Raw genomic sequence first — 18,602 nt, 5'->3', positions numbered from 1 at the left:
AACTTTAAAAAAAAAATAATTTATTTGAAAGGCAGAGTTACAGAGAGAGGAAAGAGAGAGAGAGATAGGACTCAAACTGGTGGCCATATGGGATACCAGCACCACAGTCTATGACCTAACCTGCCAGTCTGTGTCCCCAATAGCCTTTACTGTTAAAGGCAGTTTCAGATTTATCGCAAAATTGAGACAACAGAGAGCTCTCTGCCCCTTCAAATATATAGCTGCCTCCATGATCAAAATCATCACTGGACTATCAAATCTGCTGCAAGTGTTGAACCTACATTAACACATCATTATCAGAGCCTATAGTGTACATCAGGGCTCATTCTAAGTGTTCTATATTTATGAACTTGGGCAAGCTTATAATGGATCCACCACAATAGTTTCATACAGACTAGTTTAGCTGCCCTTAAAATCCCCCTGTTATTGCCTACTCATCTCTACCTCCCTCAAACACTGGCAACCACTGAGTCTTCTATTTCCCGTAAGTTTGCCTTCTCTAGAACACCAGAGTCCTGGACTCATACAGTCTACTGCCTTTCCTTACAGGTTTCTTTCACTCTATTATATGCATTGAAGCCTCCTATAAGTTTATTATGTCTGGAGGGCCCATTTAATTTTAGCAATAAGTAATATTCCACTGGATATATTATAGTTTTTGTGTGGATATGATACCAAGGAGCCTGTTAGATTGTAAAATAAGAATATGTTTAGGTTGATAATAAACCACCAAGCTGTCTATTGTTTTCCAATAAGCTATTGCCTTGATCCCTGTAGCTACAAAGCAAGTCTTGAATTAAGGTAATGTCAGTCCTCCACCTTGGTTCTCCTTCAATATTGTTTCTGAATCTTTCGCTTTTCCACATATATCTTAGGATTCTTAAATATCCATAAAATAACTTGGGGTTTTGACTAGGACTATGTTGAGACTATAGATCTAGTTAAGAAGAATGATTGACTGATCTTGATTATGTAAAGTCTTCTTATTCACAAACATGGTTCTAGTATTAGTTACGGTACAACTTCTCAGAAACTATCTGTGCTTACTGCTTTCATTTCCTTTTCTCAGTCATGCTCCTGAGCATACGCTTACCACCATAAAACCACTCATCAGTCTCAATGACTTCCATGATGTCAAACAGAATATTTTTTCTGCCCTCATATTAGTTACCTCTAGCATCTGACATTTGCACCTTTGAATTTTTCCTTGATTGTTGAAACTACTGCTTGTTCCTTCTTCAGCACATTTACTAGTTTCTTCTCATTTTCCCAGCTCCACATGTAGTGAGTGTACCAGATCACAGAAAGGTTTGGCCTTTATTTTGTTATCTAATTTTATTGCTTAGGAATTTCATCCATTCCTACAGTTTTAAAAATCATCAAAATTAGGGCAGGCATTTGATAAAATGGCTGAGATGCCAGTTGGGTCACCCCTGTCCCCCCTTGGGGCACCTCGGTTTGAGTTTCAGTTCTGCTGCCAATTCCAGTTTCTTGCTAATGCATAACCTGGAAGGCAACAGTCAATGGCTCAAGCGCTTGGGGTCCCTGCCACTCCTAGAAGAGTCCTGGATTAATTTTCCAGCTCCCAGCTTCATTCTGGCTAGTGTGGTCAATTTAGAGAGTGAGTCAGAAGATGTGAAATCTCTGCCTGTCTGTTTCTGTCTATCTTCCACATGAAAACATAAATGATGAAAACTGGGCATGTGCAGCAGGCACTGGATCAGACCTCCTCAGAGCAGGCATCCTTCCTCAGGTCTATGTGCACTGACACCATTGTGGTAACTGGAAATTGATATCATATTGATACTTGGGAATCAGCAAGTGTTACTTCCCTTTAAATTAATTGTAGGAGAACCCCATAGATTTCCCTTCCTTTATGTTCCATAGAAGTTACTAGCTTTTCAAGAAAGTAGTATTCTTACCACTTACTCCCTTACCTGCCTCCTACAAGCCTCACTTACCACAAATATTCTAGCAATAGGTGCTGCTCAGTGAGCAGAGTGCCCCAATACTACCGAATACAACCAAATACAACCAAATATAACCATGTCCTGTTATTCAATCCCACCAACACTTACTAGAGCAGTGCCGGAATTCAAAGCGGATGTGCGCGCCCCTGAATTTATCCACAGGAATGGGAAGTTTCAGCAGTTCAGCCCACCTGGGGCTGTTGTTATGATAAAGCACAAAGGAGTGGTACTCGCTGGCTGGGGGCTCTCCAGAACCAAAGGAGATAAAATCCTAGCAAAGGAAACACACAGGTTAAAGACAGCTTTGTCTAAAGTTGCATTTGAAAGCTGCAGAACAATCCCTGAACTTATTCAGTATGCTCCCCAGGTAGCACTTTCTGTAGAATGAACTCCAGCTCCTTTGCTGTGTTCTTTTTCTATCTATCAGGTGTGTGTTGCATTCTGATGCTGCACCAAGAGTGAACTCCGGTGACAATCATGTGTCCCCCTGGGAGTTAAAAAGTACCCAACTTGGAACAGCCAAAAACCTGTTCTGTGCCTCAATGGGAGACTTGGTATGCACTGGGCCAACTCTTCTCATGGGAAGGATAAATGTAGTTCTCCAAGAGATGGCTCACAGAAAACTTCTTCCAGGAAGGAATTTGCTATTAGCACTCAGATCAGTAGCAGCCACCTTATCTTCATGCCCAGTTTGGTCAAGATGAAAATACATCAGGGAGACAGAGGTTTGGTGCAAAAGTTATGATGCTACTTGGGATACCCAAATCCCATACCAGAGAGGCAGGCTGGAATCCCAACTGTTTCCTATTCCTGCTTCCTGCTAATGTGTATCCTGGGAAGCAGCAGGTGATGGCTCAAGTATTTGCGTCCCTGCCCTAATGTAACAGACCCACATGGAATTCCCAGATTCTGGCATCAGCTTGGCCTGGCCTTCGCTATTACCGTTACTGGGGGGGGGCGGGGGTGGGGTGTGGAGAGAGACAATGCATGGAAGATTCTTTGTCTCTTAGGGTTCATTTCCAAATACAAACACAGAATTAAAGAGGAACAGTTTTTTTTTGATTTCCAAGGAAAAAATGTAACTCTTCAAAACTATGATAGATGAAAGGGAAAAAATGAAATGATATAACACATCACTGCATTTAAGGAATAGCTGCTATAAGTTGGTTATTAATATGACTAATTAATTAAATACAACATAAAATTTAAGATATTCTACATAGTTTTCTGCAAGGCATTTTAATTTTTTTAAAAAAACAACAGAGTGCTGGAAAAGAAAAATAAGACAGAAAATACTACAAGTCAGAAATTAATTGAGCACATTAAACATGAAGCAAACACAATTGTTTTACCAAAAAAAATATTCTGTACTTAACGTACCTTCAAATTCTGTCCATTACTATCTATAATGAACATGGTAACTTCCACATTTCTGGCCACACTCTTCCCTCCTTTCTCAAATTCTCCCCTCTCGATCGTGATATATAAGTCATTCCTCATTTCACCTATTAGAAAAGGAAAATTAAAAACATGTCACATGTATTAAGAAATGTAACAGCCTGTCAAAAACATGCTGATGTTAAAATATACTGTTCTAATTAAAAGTAATTTACTAATGCAATTTTAATGATCTGTGATTATTTAAAATGTTACCGTATCGAGAGAAACAGACATCTTTCCCTTTGATCATTGTTTGCAAGCCTCATCTATATTTTGTATATCTGTTGTCTTCTTTATTGGGTGGAACATCCGATAAAGCAAATAAAAATGCTATCTCAAAAATAAAAAATACCGTTTACCTATAAAAGGAAAAATGAGCACATCTGTCTGTTTGATAAAGGTCCTCTCAATCATCACTGTTTATTCATGAGAAGAATTAAAGCCAGCCAGACTCCGCTACTCTGAATTAGCAAGGAGTTGGTAAAGGAAGGGGGCGCCGCTGAGCAATGAACATTGGTGTGCACAGCACCCTCTCCATAAAAACCAACCTTTGGTGGTGCACTCACTCAAACATGACCTGGGCTGACAGCACACTGATGGGCTAGAACATAGTAACTGAGTTAAATGATAAAGAACATGAAATCTTTGCCACCTTCTACATTGAGTACAGAAAGCATGCATTATTGGAAACAGCTGATAGAAGAGTTGCTGCCTTAGGAATGTCCGGTGCACACATGCAAATCACACTATCCAACTTAGGAAGGCAGTACACTGAGAGACCCAGGAGAAAAGCAGCAGCATTATTTCAACATATTAACAATTATATGTATATCCTTTGAAAGCTTTTCTTTTTAGCTAGCATTTGATTTTTGGAGAATGGCCCAGCAAATTTTATGACAATGTCAGATTTTTCATAACCCATCCCCTTTTATTACTCCGCAGTGTGATCGCACGGAATCTGTGGGAGCCTGGTTCCAGACTACCTGTGCATACCAAAACCATGGATGCTGAGGTCTTTTACACAAGCAAAGTGGTACAACCTACACACATCTTCTTGCATACTTTGAATAGCCTATAAATGACTAACATTGACTGATAATTGCTCTAGTACATTATTTAGGGGATTATGCCCTCCCCCAACATATTTTTACCCATGGATAGCTGAATTTGTACATTTATAACCTGTGGATATGCAGGGTTGGCTATGTACTATACTTTTTACTATATGGACATGCAAATACTCTCTCGCACACGCTTACACACACATAGAAATGCTCATTTGATGTTATTTACTCTAACAATTCCATTATAAAATAAAGATCAGATTCAACCTTTACCCTTTGGAGGAACCAATCCCAACAACTGAAAAATTGCTCTGGTACACTAGTAGTCTGTGCACACGTTAGCTCAAGATTCTAGGGGCAGGGAGAGTGGTGCAAATGTGTACATGTGTGACTCTGTGTGTGTATGTTAATTCTTATCCATTGGTTCACTCCCCAACTGCCTGCAATGCCTGGAGATAGGCTAGGCTGAAGCCAGGAGTCCAAAACTCAATTCAGATTTCTCATATGGATGCAGGGACATAATTACTTGAAATATCACTGCTGTCTTCCATGACACACATTAGTAGGAAGCTGGGATGGGGAGTAAAGCTAGGTCTTAAGCGAGAATTCCTACATGTAATGTGGGTGTCCCAACCAGCACCTTTAAAACTAAGCCAAATATTTTCTTGGGAGATTTTTGACAACATCTTTCATGCTAATATATCTAGCCAATCAAGAAACTGACATTCGATCAAGGTATTTGAGAGCAAAGAATGCTGGGTAGTAACAAAGTTTCTTTGCTTCTTGGAATTAGGTGACAATAACTAATTTTGCTTATAAATAGATGATAAGTCATATGCTGATTATTGAGGAGTACTGTTTCAGGGCTTCTACCTTAGGAATTTCTAATAAGTCATGACCTTGTCCAAAACGAAAGGGATTAACCAACTTGCAAAATAAAAAGAGTGGTTCTTGAGAGGCTGTTTTTCATCTCTCCTGTGCTGCAGAGCCACAGTCACAGTAAAGATGAGAAGAGCTGAGGGAGAATCACAAAGTATGCTGTGATTCCCTGCCCGTGGGCTATGCTCAAAGGGGGGAAGGCAAGGGGTACACTACCAATGTCACAGACACCTTTCGAATGTATTCATTTGGCAACTGTTTCCTGAGCACCTGCTATGTGCCAGACACTACTATATGCCTGGAGGATTCAGCAGCGAACAAAGCAAAAATCCTTTCCCTAAACAGTCTAGATTCTAGAAGGGGTAGAAGTACACACACACACCCCATGTTGAATGGTGGTAAGTTCCAAGGACAAAAGATTGTATTTTCTACAGGGTAATGAGAAGTTTCATAAGAAGATGAGAGACCTGAATAAGCACTGGTTTGTTTCCACAAAAGAGACTGGTTAAAGAGGCATTAACTTCTCAAATCAATCCCCAAAGTCTGTTTATCCCATAACCCAGGTGAGTTCCTCCACCTCTTCTTTACAAAAGAGACTGTATCTCTCTCTCTTGACACAGAAATAACCTGATTTTTACATTAATTTGCTATTTTCCATTATGTAGTTTTATAGGCACAGGGGTTCATTCTCCCCTCTGTTTCCTCCCTTTCCTGCCACTATTTGTCCCAATGTTATCAGGAAAGTATATTTCTTAGATCATTATAAGCATAACTGTTCTGCTATTTAAGTGCATCATGATATGTAAGTATGATAATCCAAAGATATGAGAAATTATCCATGTGAGTCCTACCTTTATTGTGGAGTGGAGGCATATAATGTACAGTACCTTTACTTCCTAGCACACTAATCTCCTTTGTACAGTTTCATAAATATGAACATACAAATATATATTGTACTTCATGTATTAGTTTTCTTATATCAGAACATATGATATTTGTCCTTTTGCAACCAGCAAGCTTCGCTCAGCATAATGTTTCCAGCTGGGACCATTTTGTTGCAAACAGTTAAGATTTCATTATCTTTTATGTCTGAGTAGTATTCCATAAAGTAATGGTTTTCTTATCCATTCTTCTATTAACAGGCATCTGACTTGTTTCCATGTCCTAGCTATTGTGAATTGTGCTGCTTTAATAATGGGGCTGCAGGTGGCACTCCTGAGTGCAAATTTTTCTTTTTTAAAATTTGCGTATTTTTATTGAAAAAGCAGATTTACAGAGAGAAGGAGATACAGAGAGAAAGATCTTCCACCTGTTGGTTCACTCCCCAAGTGGCCAGAGCTGATCCAATCCAAAACCAGAAGCCAGGGGTTTCTTCCTGGTATCCCACATAAGTGCAGGGTCCCAAGACCTTAGGTCATCCTCTAATGGTTTCCCAGGCCACAGACAGGGAGCTGAAAGGGAAGTCGAGCATCTGTGACATGAAACCGCACCCACATGGAATTTTGGCTAATGCAAGGCGAGGATTTAGTCACAGAGCCTTTGTTCCTGGCACCTGAATGCAAATTTCATTTCATCTAGATATATTCCCAGGAGTGGGATGGCTGGGTCATACAGTGGATCTATTTTGAATTGTCTGAGGATGCTCCTTACTGACTTCCATAGTGTTTGTACCAGTTTACATTCCCCCAACAGTGGTTGATGGTACCTTTCCCCCACATCTTGGCCAGCTGCTGTTGTTTGTTGATTTTTGTATGTAGGCAAGTCTCACTGGAGTTGGGGGAAATTTTATTATAGTTTTAATTAAACTTTCCTGATAGAGGAGAATCAGCATTTTCTCATGTGTCTCTTAGCTTTACAAAAGAGATTCTAATATGCCTGTAGACTATGGCATCATGGAACAGGTGACGTAAGGAATGGGCATCTGGATTGTGGGTTAAGAAGCAGATTGAGACACCCACGACCTACACAGGACTTTCTAGGTTCAAATATGGATTCTTTTGTCCTCCATCTCAAATAAATAAATCACAGAATAAGTACATAAATAATGAAAATGAAAACACCACCAACCCATTTTTTTAAAATAAGCAACACTGAGAGAAATATCAAACTTTGTGAAAAGCCATAAAATTTCACTAGCAATCAAGGAAATGCAAAAATGTACATGCCACTACTACCTTGCCTCCTAAATTGAGAAAAATTTACAGTTATAGTTGTGCAGACTGATCAACATCCAAAAAGGAAGAATAAGATGTGAGACCTAGTCTTTCTCTGCTGCTACTCTGTCCAACGTTAGTCTTGATGGCAACTGAAACCCTTGGGCCTCCTTGTTTTGTAATTAAAATGGGAGTGGGCTACAGGGAGAAGCAGAGATGGGAGAAATGGGAGGAGCAACACGAGTGTTATGTTAGGCTGTTTTTATGACGTATCAAAAAATTTCTAGAATGTAACACTCACAATTTCAAACTGTTTATTACATATGCCCTACTTTTCTCTTCTGTAGTTATCAGTATCCTTATAATCCCTTTTGTCTTCTGCAAATCTGTTAGACTAACAAGATTTCTTTGGGAAGAGAAGACACAAATGAAGAGTATTTCTGCAGGATGACATTCTACATATGCCTCTCCCCAGGAATTTTGCAGCTAGCTATGTTCCAATACTGCAAGGTGCCATAGTTTGCCAAATTACACAGAAGGATGAAAGTTGAAACAAGTGCTAATTAAAATCAATACACTTGAGGTCTGCTCTGGAGAGAATTAATAAACCCAACTGGTGTTAAGAAAGCATCCTGGGTAATTAAGACAGAAACCATCAAGTGAGTATAGAATGAAATCCCAGTACCAGGGTGAAAATTTATCCTCCTGATAATGTTTATTAACACTTCACACCTCTCAGACTTGCTACTCTGTGAATCTTATGTGCATGACACTTCCTCTAGCAGGCCCACAGACTGGGGAGCCTTTATGTATGTGAAGGCTTCTCCAAACACCAATGAAGACAAGATAAAGACAAGCTAACCACAATGGGCATAAACTCCCAAAGAGATGAGTGACTGCCGTTAAGTGGGTCCATGAGTGACATAGCCTAAATGGGGAAAAGGGTTACATCCACAGCAAAAAACCTGGTTCCTCAATTCTGTTCTATATATGCCTGGGATGAAGTCACAAAACGCAGGATTACCACACCATAGAAACCCCTGTCAATGTCAAAAGGGCTAATCCAGGACCTAAAGTGCCCTGGTTATTTGTGAGGATTTATCAAACTAGAAGAAAATAAGGGTTCCAGGCATTTAGTTATAAAACAAAACACATGAAAGACATAATATTTGGGGAACATACATGTCTAATGGTGACACTAGCAATCTTAGGAAATACTGACAGAACTAGCAGGGTTTGTTGCAAATCCTGCTATGTTAAGTACTTTGTAAAGAGCTAGAAGCAGAGCATCCCATTCAATTATCGCTTTTATTTTGTAAGGCACAATCATTTCCATTTTACAAACAAGGAATCTAATGTGTAAAGACGAAGAAATGTGTCCAACACACTATCAGTAATCGCACTTTATTCACGAAAACTACAGATGAACAGAATGAGAATGGGGACCTTTTATGCTAGTACAATTCAGCCTTCATCACCAGAAGAGACTTGAGCAAGTACTAGTCTTCTGCTATTCTGAATTGGTCCTATCAATTTTGAAATATTGGCTTCAGTTCTACAGGTCAAGTTACAGATCTAACAAAGACACAAACTCATAAGCATTATGGAGAAAAGTCTTGAAACCCTTCAAGGGAAGAATGAGGAAGACAAGAGAATTAACTGAATTTTAAAATATTGAGTTCTAGGCAAGAAAAATCTAATGGATAAAGGCAGAGAGAAGAGAAGTCTACGAGGGAAGAGGCCGAGTTCTTGGTGACTGCAGCTGTTAAAATATGAGCCAGAAAACCATCACTTGTGGAAGAAATTCACAAAGTGGACACAGGACTAGGTTTAACTATCCTTCATTACATGGTAGTCAAAATATTGATACCCTCTCCTCAAAGATGCACAGGTAACTATGAATATGTACTTTTTTCTATCTATGACTGTAACCTTACATGGCAGCCAAGGACTTTGTAGAAATATTAAATGAAATTTTGAGGTATAGAAGTTCTTTCGGAATATCAGGTGACTGAAATATAAGGGTCAGAGATAGACGGGGATGTGACGAGGGAAGCAGAAATTGCAATGATGTGGGACCATGAGCCGAGGAGGCTAGGTAGCCTCCACTGCTGCCAAAGGTGACGGAAGAGATTCTCCCTGAGCTGTCAGGGCAGGACCAGTCGTACAGACATCTTCATCTCAGCCTGCTGAGGCTTGTCAGTTGATGACCACAGCTGTCATCTGAAGCCACCCCATAGGAAACTAACAGAGCATGGCTTCTGCACTCAAGCTTCTCTCACTTCGTGACATTTTCAGGAAGGGGAAAGGCGGGACAACAGTCACAGGTAAAAGCAGACTGAAGCCAGCACACTTCAGTAAAACTCAGCCAAATCTACTGTTTTTCTGTTCCTTCTCGTACTATTTTATTAAATAAAATGTTTATTTATTTTCATCTCCTTGGAAAAGGTGGAACAGAGATATAGAGATGGAGAGACATATCTTTTTGTCTGCTGGTTCATTTCCAAAATGCCTACAGTATTCCACACTAGGCCAGGCTAAAGGCAGGGACCTGGAATCCCACTGGTGTCCTACGCAGGTGGTGGGCGCCCAGGCACTTTTATAATCATTGTGGATCCCTAAGTTGCATTAGCAGAAAGTAGAGACAGAAGCAGAGCGAAGACTTGAACTGAGGCTCTGATACTGGATTCCAGCATTACAAGCAGTTGCTTAATCTGACACCCCGCAATGCTGATTCCCAGGATATATTTTTAAGGAAGATCAAATCGTATCTTGCTGGCTTGGATGTATTTTCTCCAAAATAAAGATTATCTACCACTCAGTTCCATCTGTTGATGGAATTTCTGCGGCAGTAAGTGATACAGAATAACATGCATGTTTTAAAAACAAAATACTTCACTTACTTACAATGTAAAGCAAACTTGTCTATATCATTCTTATCCCAGTCCTGTAAATCATCATCTAGTCAATTTTATCAAATTGAAATTTGACTTCTCTGAGCTTAGGTGCTAAATATTAGAGAGGCAAAAGGAATCTGGTGTAAACAAGACTCACAAAATAAATACTAAAATCAGTATCAGAATTGGCTTTCAAATCTCTTATTTTCCCTGCTCCTAACCCTCCATCATTTTTAATTATTTTTAGAGTCAGAGGCTTCAAAGGTCTACTGAAAGTAAATGCACTGGAAGGCATCAGTTGTGGGTTCCCTAACAAACAGTGACAGGCTAACCCAGTGAGACGTGGGGACACGTCTCCAGAGGAACGGGACGCAGGTGCACAAGATGAAGCGAGGATAGCAGGAGGCAGGGGAAGGACATTTTGCCTAGAAAGAATCAGAATGTTAACAGCAAGATTGGAAGTTGGGAGCTAGGCATGCAGTCAGATGCTTCATGATAATCCTGATCCATCAGCCAGCTCTGCTTTAGAATGTGGATGGAAACTTCGAGTTTTGTGATACTTAGCAACGGTCCTTGCTTTGCTTCCCAGTCTGTTAAGACATTTAGAGCCAGGCTGTCCAATACCGTAACGGCTTCTGCATGTGGCAAGTGAGGGCTTAAAATTTGATTGAGCTGTGCAGATATGCTGTAAACATAGATTGTTCACCAGCTCTCTGAGGCTGAGACTGAAAACTAGAGTGTATAATAACTCATTTTAAAAAAATACGGGATACTTACTGAATTAATGATATACTGGATGCATTGGATTAAAAAACATTGTGAAAGTTAATTTCACCACTGTTTTCCTATTTTTCACAGGGGCTCTTAAAAAACTGAAGATTAAATGTTAATTTATGTTATACTTCTACTGGACAGCATCAATTTGTCTGCTGCTCTCCCTTCATGGGCTCAAAGACCAGACAATGGAACTCCCTTCTAAGTTACTTGGCTTGTAAGTTGCAGGGACTGGCTTCTCTGGAAATTATTTTTCTGGGTTAGAAATCAGATATTCTAAGAAATATCACTTCTCAGCTTTTTTGGCTAAGATCAAGTGAGAAATCCTAAAAAGTAAAGCTTAAATGACAGACCCTTAGCACAGGGAAGCATTCAGATGACTTCATGATGGCTTGTAAAAGAACATTTTTTCATAGCGAGGTACCCAGTTTGCAAGATCAAGGGCACAGTTTCTGGTTCTGTGTATTTGTTTTGCTTTGTTTTTCCATTTCAAAAAGAGTTGGGCATAGATTACATCCTGAGAGCCTCATAAAGGATGTTGTGTGTGTTAGTGTCTGTATTAGGCAAGCAAGGGATGTTAGTGAAGCTGTCCCTTACAGCATAAATACAAGTTGCACCCGCCGTGCCCTCTATGAGAACACTAAAGAGGAGAACTAACTATGAAGGACAAGTCCAGAAAACAAACAAACCTTCCCAAAAAATCATGCGTGCAGACTGCGTAACATCAGAATCAGAATTGCTCACACATTTCACTTTGAAGAATTTAGCTCAATGATAAGAATTAAATGACAAAGTCTACAATAACAAATGAATAGAAAGTAACTGCTTCTCGGTTTAAAAACTTAAATAATTTTTAAAAATTGTTTTCAGCTGTTTAAATAAAGACCTTCCTGCTTATAACATCTAATTAGCAAGATTAAGGAGATGAAGAAGAGAGAGAGGGAGACAGCAAGTGGGCAAATGCTTAAAAAAATTTTTTTGCCAAGTCCCAAATGCAGCACACTTGTATCTGGGAGCACTGCTTCCCTGGACAGGTGAACACTGCTCTTACAAGTGGTGCTGGAGAGAGACAGATAGTTCACTTCCATCATCTAAGTCAGACAAAAGAGGCTTCAGTACAGCACATCCCAGACAATTATTTAACCAGGCAGTGTCATCTTGCTCTATGTTTTTCCATTTCTCAATGACACTGCCCAGAAACCAAGCTGAGGAATGCTAACACAGCTGGATGCATTCACCCCTAGAATGTTTTTTCTATTAGATTTGTCCATCAATTTGTTTCCCAGTAGGATGAATTTTTTTCTTCCTTTTCTTGCAGAAGAGGAAATGCCAGTTATTTATAGCAACTCAAGGAAATAATGAACGGCTGCAAGAGCCACAGAATCACATGCCACCAAGTAAACACTGGTATAAACAGTCATTTTCAGCAACGGCAGCCTGAGACACTAGGACAGATGAGGTCATGAAGCTAGGTCAGGTCATCTCAGGAAACTTCCAGGCTGTTCTCTGCACCTTCCCTGCATGAATGAATCTCAATTGAGAGATCACAACATGGCGCGATGGGCAAAGCTGGTCATTCCTGATCTTATTTATAGTAAGCCTACAGTTGAGGTCTCAGAGCTAGGCCAGGACCCTTGTCAAGTTTTGGCTTGTTTTTACAGATGACACTGAAACCATGGTCTAGAGAAACTCACTTAAAAAAAAAATGCTGTCGGGCCTGGTGCAGTGGGAGCCTAGCAGCTAAAGTCCTCACCTTGAACACGCCAGGATCCCATATGAGTGCTGGTTCTAATCCTGACAGCCCCACTTCCCATCCAGCTTCCCTGCCTGTAGCCTGGGAAAGCAGTGAAGGATAGCCCAAAGCCTTTGGATCCTGCACCCAGGTGGGAGAACCAGAAGAGGCTCCAGGCTCCTGGCTTTGGATCGGCGCAGCACTAGCCATTGCAGTCACTTCGGGAATGGACAGAAGATCTTCCTCTCTGTCTCTCCTCCTCTCTGTATATCTGACTTTCCAATAAAAATAAATAAATTTTTAAAAATACTGTCAACATATATGCCAGTATTGCTTGGACTCTGTTTCATCTCCTTTCTTGGTTGTGGTGGCTGGAGCATTGAACCACTGAGAAATACTACTGCTTATTCTGTTATTTGTCATCTTCTAAGAGGGAGACAAACTGGGGAAGCTCTTTGTGTCTACAGCAAACCAAACATAATTCAGAAACTAATAGGAATGCATTCTTTGTAAAACAATAAGCTCTCGCTATATATATATATATATATATATATATATATATATATATATATATATATATAATTTAAGTATACTCCACAATGATCTGCATTATTAGATTCTACTGGGAGGTAGGATTAGAAGGCCAAAAGATGGAAAGAAAAATCTGAAGAACAAGATAAAGATCAAGACAGAAAAGTAAAGAGAAAGGGCAGGGTAGATTGAGACCTACAAGGACATACTTGGACAGAGGTAAAGGCAGAGCTTGGTGAAGATCCTCTCAGCTGGCCATAGCTCTCTGTTCCCAGGGACAGTGATATTTCTGGAATGCCAGCACCTTTGGTTCATTACTCAAGTGTAATTAGAAATTTTTGTAGCTGTCAGTTTTTAGTTTTTAAAACCAGATGTTTTAAGAAGGCCATTCTTCGATGAAATATACAGAATACTGCAAACTAAAAAATAGCTTCAATTTATACATTTCTTTTGAACCTTGCAAGTCGATCTCTGTCAGCTATGACTGTGTAATGTTTGAACTTTGAAGCAGGTGCCTGTTAGCAGAGTGGTGGAGCATAGAATTAGCCCGGGGGAATGTGAGCCAAGAATCAGGGTCAATGATGGGGCTAAAATTATAAAATGCCTGAAAGTAAACATAAGAGAATATGTTACGGATCTTTCCTTGGTTAGGATTTTTTTTTAAAGATTTATTTTCATTGGAAAGTCAGATATACAGAGAAGAGGAGAGACAGAGAGGAAGATTTTCCCTCCACTGAGTTCACTCCCCAAAGTGACCACAATGGCTGCAGCTGAGCAGATCCAAAGGCAGGAGCCCAGAGCCTTTTCCAAGTCTCCCACGCGGGTGCAGGGTCCCAAGGCTTTGGGCCATCCTGGACTGCTTTCCCAGGCCGCAAGCAGGGAGCTGGATGGGGAGCAGGGCTGCCAGAATTAGAACTGGTGACCATATGGGATCCTGGTGTGTGCAATGCAAGGACTTTCAGCTGCTAGGCCCCACGCTGGGCCCAAGGTGTCATCTCTTAAGGGCAATCTTCATTAGGGGCATTCCACCTCTCCTCTGATCCTCTCACTACTCTTTAACTTCTTTGTCAACAGTTGCTTTTCATGTACACTGTAACCCTCCTGTGGGCTTGAATAAATCTTATTCTCATACCGCCACTAGTAACACCTCGCTCCTATAATGAGTCATGCTTTACTCTGATTAGTTAAAAAAGAAGTCTCCACGCTGGTCTCCCTGTTTAGCTCCAACTGCACAGTCATCCGGTGACCAAGTTAATTAGCGGGTCAAACCTCAGTGCAAAACCTTCCTGTGCTTTCCTCTTTCAATTTGAAGAGAAGCCAAGGTGCTTAGTGTGATCCACGAGGTCCCTCGTGATTTTCTCTCCACTTCTCCCTGTGTCTCCCATTCTGCTCCAGTTGGCCTTCTTGTAGCTCCTCACACATGCCAAGAATTTTACTGCTTCAGGACCCATGCCCTCCTTGCCTCTGGGATACTGTCTGGACAGCTTCCTCTTCCTTTAGGTCTTTATCCTCATCCTACCTTCTCATCTAATTTCTTCTTAAATTTTTAATCTCACCACCACGACTAATTTATACATTCCCCAAGCCCTTTGTCATCCGATTGTTAATCATCCATGAACACATATAGTTTACGTACACGTCTATTCTATCTTTCATTATTAAAAGCAAGCATCAGGGGGAAAAGGGGGCTTTTATGTTGAGTTCATTATTATATTTAATATATAAATGAAACACTCGTAAAATTCATTTCCGTATGAGTATATGGGGTAAGTTTTCCAATGCTTACTTTGCTTGAGGCATTAGGACTGACTCATTCCAAAACTGCCTTAGTTTTAATACACTTGGAATTTATTTTACAGAGTATTAAACCTCCACTTTTTTGACTTTGAAAAACAAGCATTTTGTGGAAGTCTCTTCTGGGTGCTAATTTAGACATGAATCACATATCCAAATAGATCTGGAAAAGGTATAGAAAGACCTGAGTGCTTATTTACATGTATAAGTATGCACCCACGATGGAAAAACCCTCTAAGAAGGGCTAAGTGCTGCTCATGTACTATTCTTATCAAAACCTTGAAGCAGTTTCACCAACATTTTCCACCACGAGGCAAGCTACTTTTGGATGTAATAGTTTTCCTTTTAATCATGACCACGACGAAATACAAACTTGGTCCCCCAAAGTTTCCCATTTTAATATAATAATAACAGACACCTCAAAAAATTTGCTTCTTCATCACACACTTCGTTTTTCAGCACGGTCCATTCTTCTGAGCAGACAATGTGAAAATTTTATCAGATGTCACAAAGGGACAATACAATCTCATTTCCAAATCACTTACCAGGCATAATAATGTTAGAAAAGCCCAACTTCCTTGTAATGGACACTCCATGAGAAAACACAGATGAATATTCTCTTCTGATTTGTTCAATGTCTCCATGCAACAGCTGCAGTGAAACTGCTAGACCTAAATAAAACACACAATACTCCAGTTAAAAACACAAGAACCATTTTTTAATAAGTTTACTTCATTTTTGATTATGTTTACATAGCTGATTTTGAAAAGCTTAAACTTGTGATATCACTGCTTAAACTAAGAGCTAACTGTGAAAAACAAGTAGAATTTATAGCAATAACCTCCAAATAATATTTTTTCCATGATTAATATCTGATTTTCCCACCTAAAAGGAGATTTAAACCTACTGGGAAAATTTTAATTAGAACCTTAAGTAGAATACGTTGCGCCTCCAGCCCCTACTCCCCTGCTACAGCCTACCTTGGCCTGGGGCACACCCCTGATCCATACTCATTCCAGCACAGATCATGGCTACCTAGCCCAAGAAGATATTATCAAAATTGGAGTTTCCATTATTTTTGATTTAATTCCATTTCCCTTTTTCAACTCTACAGGCCTAACTACAAATAATTATCAAATATCAGAAGCAAAAGCATAATTTTGAAGATGAATAGCAACTCCAGGATGAAAAGGACAGTGATGAAAGTTTTGTTGAAATGTAAGCAATAAAGCTAATTACAATGAAACAAAGATTATACTATTGATACTATATATAGTAGAAACTCACAATGGCATTATTTCCTACTGGGATAATTTAGTCAGATGCAGGATACACATAATTGGGAATTTAGTCAGTAAAGTTGTAAAACTGTCTGGTTTTATTTTTTACTCCAATTATAGTGATATTATCACAAAAAGGTACAGCCATGATGCATGACACTTGCATATATTGTCTTATCAATTTTCAGGTAGGAAGTACAAAAAGAAAATTAATGCCATATATTTTCAGGTGTTTGCATGTATAGTTCAAGGATGCTATTTTGCTTTCAGCATTTAAAATTCCTTCTTCCTCTTTTTCTATTCTTACACAACTAGACCAAAAAGTCCCTTATTTAATGACAGAAAGGGAAACTGACAGGATTACTTCTTTTAAAAAGTTTAGTCATCATTATCTAAAATCAGCTTAAAAATCATCAGATAATAAATGTAGACCCCAAAGTTGCTCAGACTACACATTATATTTATGTGATCACTCCTATTAATAACTAATAGTATTACAATGCTATCTGAAAATAAGCACGCAGGAATGACAACAACCATGCTTCAATGAAAAAGAAATGTAAAACTTACTGGTCACACATCTGACTAGACCAGGATCTTCCTCTTACTCTCCAAAATTCAAACAAACAAACAATAACAACAAAAGTGTTTTGTTGATCTTCCTGTATTTCAAGGGGGGGCAATAAAAAAAATCAAAAGGAGGACTGGGCACAGCTAACTGATTTTACCTTCACACTTTTCAGCATATGTATCTAGCAGAAAGTTTGTCTCAAAGAATTGTTAACTACAGTCGATATTCAGGGCTTTAATTCTGTCTCCCCTTTTCACCCAATTAAACCTTATCTAACTCTTCATGTTCAGTCCATGAATTTTGCGTTGACTGAAAGAGGTAATGCACTGGAAGAGTGCTGTGCGTTCAGCAGAACTTGTCTCCCCAGAACTCAAGCAGATGTTTTGTTTTCATGGTGGAAACTTCGCTTAATTATGGTGTGTCAGAGGTGGGTCTGGTCTGTCTTTGGATTGGGAGTGGGCCCTTGGAGTGTGGCTCTCTGGAGGATTGACATTTCCAGTTCAAGTTCTGCCACACTGTTCTCTATGCTTCCTGGATAGAGTGATAATGTCTCCACCCTACGTTATCAGATGCCCAATCCTAAATTCTATCCTCCAAACTATAAGCTAAAATAAAGATTTTCTTTCCCAAGAAGCTCCCTTTGGGTATTTTAAAGCAGCAAAACAGTCCCACACAGGAGTATCTATCTTCTCACAGCAACACTGAATGAAGCAAGGGAGAATAACTCGTCTGCAAGACAGGAGGGCGCCCATAACAGCGCAGCTACAGCACGCTTTTGTGTTTTGGGTTCCTCTTTAAAAAACCCCAAATGCAGACAAATGAACATGCGTTCATGCAACATGCAACCACGCAACCATCTGTTGCGGCAGTGATGTTTTCTCCGCTCACGTTCTCCCACCACCCACAGCTTGTCACTGGTGTCTCTCTCCTCCACTTCTCTCCTTTCAACTTCAAAACAGTCATCCACTCCACCACCATCATCATTAGCATCACAAAACTGGTATTTGTGGAATATCAGAGTGCACCAGACATGCAACATATCAATCTGTCCCACTGGAAGAACACTGTTCAGATCCTACAGTCTTACACATGCAATGCTTCCAGTAAAGAAAGAGTTAACGAAGGTCTTCAACTCCTGCGATTTCTGCAAGAGAAAATTATTTTACTGGCACTTCTCATCAAAGAATTTGATCAAGGACACCAGCAGCATCACGCAGCTTGTATAAAGGAAGGAGACAATAAGAAACCTCAACAGCAGTATAAAAACAAAGTCACCATGTTCTTCAGGATAGGGACTGGAGAGAGGAAAATTGACCAGAGAGAAAGCTAAGATAATGAAAAAAGAAAAGTATTCAGTTAGACAAATTCAATCCTGAAAAAAAAAATTCAAGAAGGAAAAGGAGAAAAATATGTTTTTGAGAAAGATATTGGTGCAAGGGAAGTAATGATGAAGAGATTACACTCACGTTCTCCAGTCAGCAATGGCCAGGGAGGAGCAAATGCGAAAATACAGACAG

At 39.7% G+C, this 18,602-nt stretch overlaps 1 protein-coding gene across 5 annotated transcripts in view; it reads right to left on the bottom strand.

The window, feature by feature from the left end:
• DOCK4 (dedicator of cytokinesis 4) overlaps positions 1-18,602 on the bottom strand; it is a 365,221-nt gene that overhangs the window by 124,195 nt on the left and 222,424 nt on the right. For all 5 annotated transcript variants that reach the window (XM_058655014.1, XM_058655015.1, XM_058655017.1 and 2 more), the window contains exons 13-15: positions 15,780-15,905; positions 3,351-3,475; positions 2,079-2,241 (exon numbers count right to left, since the gene is read on the bottom strand). In XM_058655014.1, coding sequence (XP_058510997.1) covers positions 2,079-2,241; positions 3,351-3,475; positions 15,780-15,905 — 414 coding nt within the window. The remainder of the gene's footprint in view (positions 1-2,078; positions 2,242-3,350; positions 3,476-15,779; positions 15,906-18,602) is intronic.

This window comes from Ochotona princeps, chromosome 25 (genome assembly GCF_030435755.1).
Source record: "Ochotona princeps isolate mOchPri1 chromosome 25, mOchPri1.hap1, whole genome shotgun sequence".
Lineage (NCBI taxonomy): Eukaryota > Metazoa > Chordata > Mammalia > Lagomorpha > Ochotonidae > Ochotona > Ochotona princeps.
This window is presented reverse-complemented; position numbering and strand designations above follow the sequence as displayed.